The sequence below is a fragment of the Microchirus variegatus genome, assembly GCF_963457635.1.
Source record: "Microchirus variegatus genome assembly, chromosome: 19".
NCBI lineage: Eukaryota > Metazoa > Chordata > Actinopteri > Pleuronectiformes > Soleidae > Microchirus > Microchirus variegatus.
The window spans coordinates 576,573-582,572 of record NC_139820.1 but is presented as its reverse complement, the minus strand read 5'-3'; the positions used below and the strand labels follow the sequence as shown (position 1 = coordinate 582,572).

Sequence of the window (6,000 nt, the reverse complement as noted above, 5' to 3'; positions counted from 1 at the left end):
AGGCCCAGATGTGACTCGGGATTAACGAGATTAAGATTTTTTTGTTTTTCTAAATAAACCTGTTGATTGTTTTTTCCGTGGTTTTTATTTTTGTACCAAAACATACTTTTACGTTCCTTTTTACAATAACTGTGGGCCGTCGGGAGTCATTTCCTGTTGGGTTTTTTGGCAAACATAAAATGTATTGTTTCGCTTGGCCACCAGGGGGCGCTCTTATCAAACTTGAATATTTAAATGTAGACTTCATCATCATGATCGATCGCAGAAAGTTTGGTTCATTTCTGACCTTTTTTGGTCGAGTTCTGATGTTTTAAAACAAAATAAAAGTAACATTTGCGGGGGGTGAAACAGGAACTTTGGCGCCCCCCGGTGTCTACACCGCGTGACGTTCACTGAAGCCTTTAAGAACTTTTCATCCTCGCGTTGTTCGGAGTGACCCGACAAAAATTGGAAGATGATCGAAGGAAAGCTGTTGACCGGAGTTGTCGGTTCAAATGCCACACACACGTACGTCGTCGCCAAAAAGACCGATACAAAATGGCCACCTTCCTGTTGGGTTTGGTTCATGTTTTGAGTCCAGTTTAGTTTCGAACTAGACTGGACTGGACTGGACAGACTGGACAGAGTGGACGGGACTAAATTGAACTAAACTGGACAGACTGGACTAAATTGGACTAAACTGGACTAGACGGACTGGACGGACTAGACGGGACTAAATTGGACTAAACTGGACAGACTGGACTAATTTGGACTAAACTGGACTAGACGGACTGGACGGGACTAAACTGGACTAGACGGGACTAGACTGGACTGGACGGCACTAAACTGGACTGGACGGGACTAAACTGGACAGACTGGACTAATTTGGACTAAACTGGACCGGACTGGACTAAATTGGACTGGACTAGACGGACTGGACAGGATTGGACTGGACGGCACTAAACTGGACCGGATTGGACGGGACTAAACTGGACCGGATTGGACTGGACGGCACTAAACTGAACAGACTGGACGGGACTAAATTGGCATAACTGGACTTGACTGGACTGGACTGGACTGGAAGGCACTAAACTGGACTGGACTAAACCGAACTGGGCTGGACTAGACTAAGATGTTGGTTTGTAATTTAGCCTAAACAATGTCTATTATTTATATATTTTTTAATCATTTATTTATTTTTCTAAAAAAAAGCTTTATTTTGAAAGCGCTGACCGGAAGCTGTGTCCGGCGCGCGCCCCGCCGCTCGACGCTCGGTGTTCGTCGGCGACAGAAGCGGAGCGATGCTCGTCGTCGTCTGACCGCGGTTCCGCTGCTGCTGCTGCTGCTGCGACTGTGTTTTCTGGACCCGAACCCGGAGCGGAACCCCCCGTGGAACCAGGTCTGAGTGAGTACGCGCGGGTGTGACTGTGAAACCCTGCCGGCCCGGAACATTTAAACGGTTCCGCCGTGTTTTCCGGAGCGGACAGGTGAACACCAGCAGCGTTTATCGCTGGAAAACCCTGTTTTTTTTACGCCGTTTCTGTCAAATTAAAACCCTTTAATTCAAACGTTTAATCCGGAACGAACACAAACCGTCGTTATTTGCTTTAATCCGACAGAACGAGATTATTTAGGAGCTTCAAATCGAACGCGTACGTGTGTTTCAAGTCGGAGGAGGATCAGAAAAACGAGCTAAATTTAGCTCCTGAAACGATGACACGGTTTGTCGCGGGTTTGTCCCGCATCAGATCTGATCCAGGTCAAATATATGAATCATTAATGAAGTTAGTTTGGATTAAAATGAACATTTGTGTGTGTGTGTGTGTGTGTGTGTGTGTGGGCGGTCTGTAGTAAAACCTCACTGCAACAGGTGGGCGGGGCCTACAGGTAGACCACACCCCCACCTATTTACTATTTCCATATTTTTCCATAAATTTTTTTTGTTCTTGTTGACCTTTGACCCTCCGACTGTCTATTCAATTAAATTCAACTTTATTTATAAAAGTGCTCATTTACCGCCGACATTATTGAGCGAGTAAATGTGAGTAAAGTCTCATTTAATCAGCTATTATTTGATTATTTGTTGTCAACAAACACAAAACGACTCTGTTATTTAATGATTTCTATGTTTTTATGGAGCAAAGAAACCAGAAAATGTCCACATTTAAAGGTGCATTATTGTAATAAATCATAAAATCCTCCTAGTGTGACACAGAGACTCAGGAATAATGTTCATAACAAACTGAACTCACCAACAACAACAAAATATTTAGCATTAAAAAAATATATTTAGCAGACTGCAAATCATGTTTATGTTTTGAAATCATGTTTTGGCGTCACGTGGCGCCACCTACCGCCGTCTACTAGTCATTGCAGTCGGTAGAGTCTCAGCTGCCGAGCAACCACGGGTTGCCAGTTACGTCAAAAAGACGAAACCTAAAAGACCTCGGTGTTTTGAATGCAGTAACTTTTTTTGCCTTTTTTTGCCAGGGTCGTTGAATGCGTCTCACGTCCTGTTTTTCCTCCGTGATCAGAACAAACAACAACAATAACAACAACAACAACAACAACAACAAGTAGAACCATGGTGACCAAGAAGATCCGCACCGAGTACATGAAGAAGTTCAAAGATCCTCGTTGGGAGACGTTTTCCAAATGTTACGAGGACTCGCTGAAGTACCGCCTGACACGCCGCGTCATGGAACACTCCCACAAACCATGGTTCTGGGACGGCTGGGAGAGCGGCTCCGAGTCCAGCGGCTGGTCCACGCCCAGGCTGACCCGGAACAGGGTCGTCCCGCTGTCCCTCCCTCCGCCGCCGCCGCCACCGCCGCCGCCTGAGGACAGAGCAGGACACACCCCCAGCGCCGCAGCCGCGAAGCAGGGCAACGTCGCACCGACCGCGACAGGTGAGGAAATGTGATAATATATATGATAACATTAATTATATATGGAGAGCCATCGCTAATCTGAACCTTTGGTTTTCCATTTCTATGGAGGGCCAACAGCGCCAAATTTAAAGATGAATAATTCAAAATAAAAAAATAAAGGATGAAGAAAAGTGTGCAGGTAAAATAATCATTTGTGAACAAACGTTCACAAATGTTTGATTTGTTATTAATTAATTAATTAATTAATTAATTAATTAATTAATTAATTAAGTAATTAAGTAATTAATTAATAGCAATAAGGAAATAAATCTGTAAATGAATAAAGAAAAGTGTGAATTAAAATTTGTCAGTAAACTTAAAATTATCTTAAAATGTCTTTAATTTTTTTCTTAACACGAAAAATAATCTGTGAAATTCATGTCAACGTTAAAGTCAATAAATAAATTTTAAACGTTTTTCTCTGAATCAGCGTTTTTAGAGCCCGTGGTGAGCGAAGCTAGCGCAGCTTCAGCGACGCCGTCTCCAAACTCCGACTCGGCCACAGACGACGGGCCGGCGGACACGCCCCCTTCCTCTGACGCAGAGCCGGCCAATCCCGCGCCCAAACGCCGCCAGCGTCGCCACCGCGGCCCGCGCTCTGAGCCGGGAGCCGAGGGCGGTTCCAACGACGACAAACCAGCCGTCGCCCGGAAACCTCCGCGAGCGAAGAGTCAACCTGCGATCAGCAGCAAGGAAAAGGAGAACCGGAGACCGGCCGGACGACTGGACTGGACTGAGAGACACACGGACGTCAAGAGGAGCAACAACGAGCAGGTGAGTGGTGGACGCGCTAAAGACGCTAAAGGACGCTAAAGGCGCTAAAGGACGCTAAACCGAGAGACATTGTGGTCAATTATTGAAAAATTATCATGGTTTAAATTTTTTTTTTTTTTTTTTACAAACTTTAGGTTTTTTTTGCAAATTTGAAAATTTTATTTGCAAATTTAAATCATTTGAGTTCAAAAACGGGGGAACATTTATTTTTTACAAATACAAATTTTCCCCATAAGATTTGTTTTTCGAATCTTTGAATCAAATTTTTGTTTTTTAACAAATCCCCCCAAATAATTTTAGAAATCTGAAAGAATTAAATAGTGCTGACATGTCATTTTTTAATTTGTTTGTGAATTTAAAAATTTAGTTTGAGAATCCTAAAATTTTCCCCGCGAATCTTGAATTTGCAAAAATGTACTTTAACAAAGGCAAAAATGTTGCCTGTGAATCTTAAATTAACAAATATATATATTTTTTTTTTATTGTGATCATAGTTTTATGTCAAATTAAAATTTTCAAAATTTTACATTTTTAAAATTTTACATTTTCAAAATTTTACATTTTTAAAATTTTACATTTTCAAAATTTTACATTTTCAAAATTTTACATTTTCAAAATTTTACATTTTCAAAATTTTACATTTTCAAAATAAATTTAGAGAAAATAAATCCCTTTTTTGTTTCAATCTTCATTTACAAAACATATTTCAGACAAACCTACACGATGCAACATTGTGCATATTTAACACAAGAAAAACTTTATTAATACTTCCTTTATTTATTTATTTATTTTTTCCTTTGTTTCAAACGCGTCTAAAGACTAAACCAAAGTGGGAGGCGGTCGGCGCCGAGTCGCTCGCCCTAGTTCACGCGACACCGCCGCCGTGTCACAGAGAACCCTGCACCATGAATAAATCAATAAAGAGCGGTGTGGTGTTTCACTGAAACCCTTCCCCCTCCCTCTCTCTCTCTCTCTCTCTCTCTCCGGTGTCGTGTTACAGATCGTTCAGCCGCGGCGAGAGTCGGAGAAGAGGCGGGGCCAGCACTCTGAGCGGCGGCGTGCGCGGTCAGCTGACCTGGAGAAGACGAGGCAGCAGCTGACGGTGGCGGTGGACGAGCGCTGGATGACCGAGTACATGCGCTGCTTCTCCGCTCGACTCAGGTAGAGGCTGAGACTCCGCCTCCGCCCGGAGACTCCGCCTCCAAATCTACCAACAACAACAATAACAACAACAGTAATAATAATGACGATAATCACGTGACTCACGGACGACGCTCGTTAACCGTCGCTGTTTCCTGTTTGTGTCCAAACTCCGCGTCGCCCTCTGGGACAACTACGTTACCCAGAAGCCTCGGAGGCAAAGACTGCGTTAAAGGGTGAACGCAAATGTTCCGAAGTTTTAATGTCGTCTCAAACTGTTTCGGTGTTTGTGAGTTTGTCTCCACGCGTTTAAATAAAATAAAGTAAAATATAAAGAATTTAAATCAAAGAAAAAATAATTTGTATTTATATAAAAGATAAAATAGAAATTGTTCAATTGGTTTGTTTTTAAAATGAAGTTTGTTTGTTTTTTTAAACACGATATTTGCGTTAGCTGAGTCATGCTAACAAGTTGAGCTAACGAAAACAAACATGATTATTTTAGTTCTAAACGAAGCTGCTGCTTGTTGTTATGTTTCTTATTAGATTATCGTAAAATGATGAAACTTAACGATGAAATTTAAGACCTTAAAAAAAACGTAGAAAACAAACATTCCAACAAAAATTCCAGTGCTAAAATAATAGCTAATAAATGCTAATTCTATCATTTTAAGTTGTATTTCGCGAACATGGCTGCGATGTTTTCACTAAATTGGGTAAAAAGTTACATTTAAAATCGTTAAAATTTTTAACGTCGAAATTTTTCTTCGTATTTGAGGCGTTTTTTGTTTCGTTTGAATTTTAAAAAATAAGTGAGTTTTCACGAAAAAACTTTTCACGGAAAACTTTGCGTGTTATTTGTCGTAGTGAAGAATGATTTTTTTCCCGTGTCGTTGACGTCGCTGAAGATTGTAAAAAAAAACAAAAAAACACAAGGTTTCGTCGCCTCAAAGCGAGCGCTAACAGACGCTAACAGACGCTAACAGACGCTAACAAACGCTAACGAACGCGATTTAACACGTTCGTTTTTCTGAGTTTACGTGAAAAACACCAGCTGAACCTCTTTAAACTGAATGTGCAAAACTCTTGACGTGTTTATATTTACATTGATTTTAACTCACATTTGTTTATTTTAACGTGGTTTTTGCCGAAGTCGTCATTTAAATAAACGTGAACG

The 6,000-nt window shown here is 41.2% G+C and overlaps 2 protein-coding genes across 3 annotated transcripts in view; both read left to right on the top strand.

The window, feature by feature from the left end:
• The window catches only part of nup133 (nucleoporin 133), a gene marked incomplete at its 3' end in the record, with an annotated part of 11,974 nt that extends 11,960 nt beyond the window's left edge, over positions 1-14 (top strand). For both annotated transcript variants that reach the window (XM_083906341.1, XM_083906340.1), the window contains one exon: positions 1-14. This exon is cut by the window's left edge and continues 123 nt beyond it. In XM_083906341.1, the coding sequence (XP_083762467.1) occupies positions 1-14 (14 nt within the window).
• A 1,267-nt stretch (positions 15-1,281) lies between these two features.
• ccsapa (centriole, cilia and spindle-associated protein a) lies at positions 1,282-5,917 on the top strand. The gene is made up of 4 exons (XM_083906297.1): positions 1,282-1,384; positions 2,470-2,888; positions 3,340-3,683; positions 4,684-5,917. Exons 2-4 carry the CDS (start codon positions 2,564-2,566, stop codon positions 4,846-4,848), a joined length of 834 nt encoding a protein of 277 aa, XP_083762423.1. The 5' UTR covers positions 1,282-1,384; positions 2,470-2,563; the 3' UTR covers positions 4,849-5,917.
• Positions 5,918-6,000: the final 83 nt, after the last annotated feature.

Excerpts from the sequence above, each read along its gene's own strand:
- ccsapa (XM_083906297.1), top strand. The coding sequence starts at position 2,564 with ATGGTGACCAAGAAGATCCGCACCGAGTACATGAAGAAGTTCAAAGAT. Across the intron at positions 2,889-3,339 it reads CGTCGCACCGACCGCGACAG|CGTTTTTAGAGCCCGTGGTG; the intron begins GTGAGGAAATGT and ends TCTCTGAATCAG. Across the intron at positions 3,684-4,683 it reads AGAGGAGCAACAACGAGCAG|ATCGTTCAGCCGCGGCGAGA; the intron begins GTGAGTGGTGGA and ends GTCGTGTTACAG.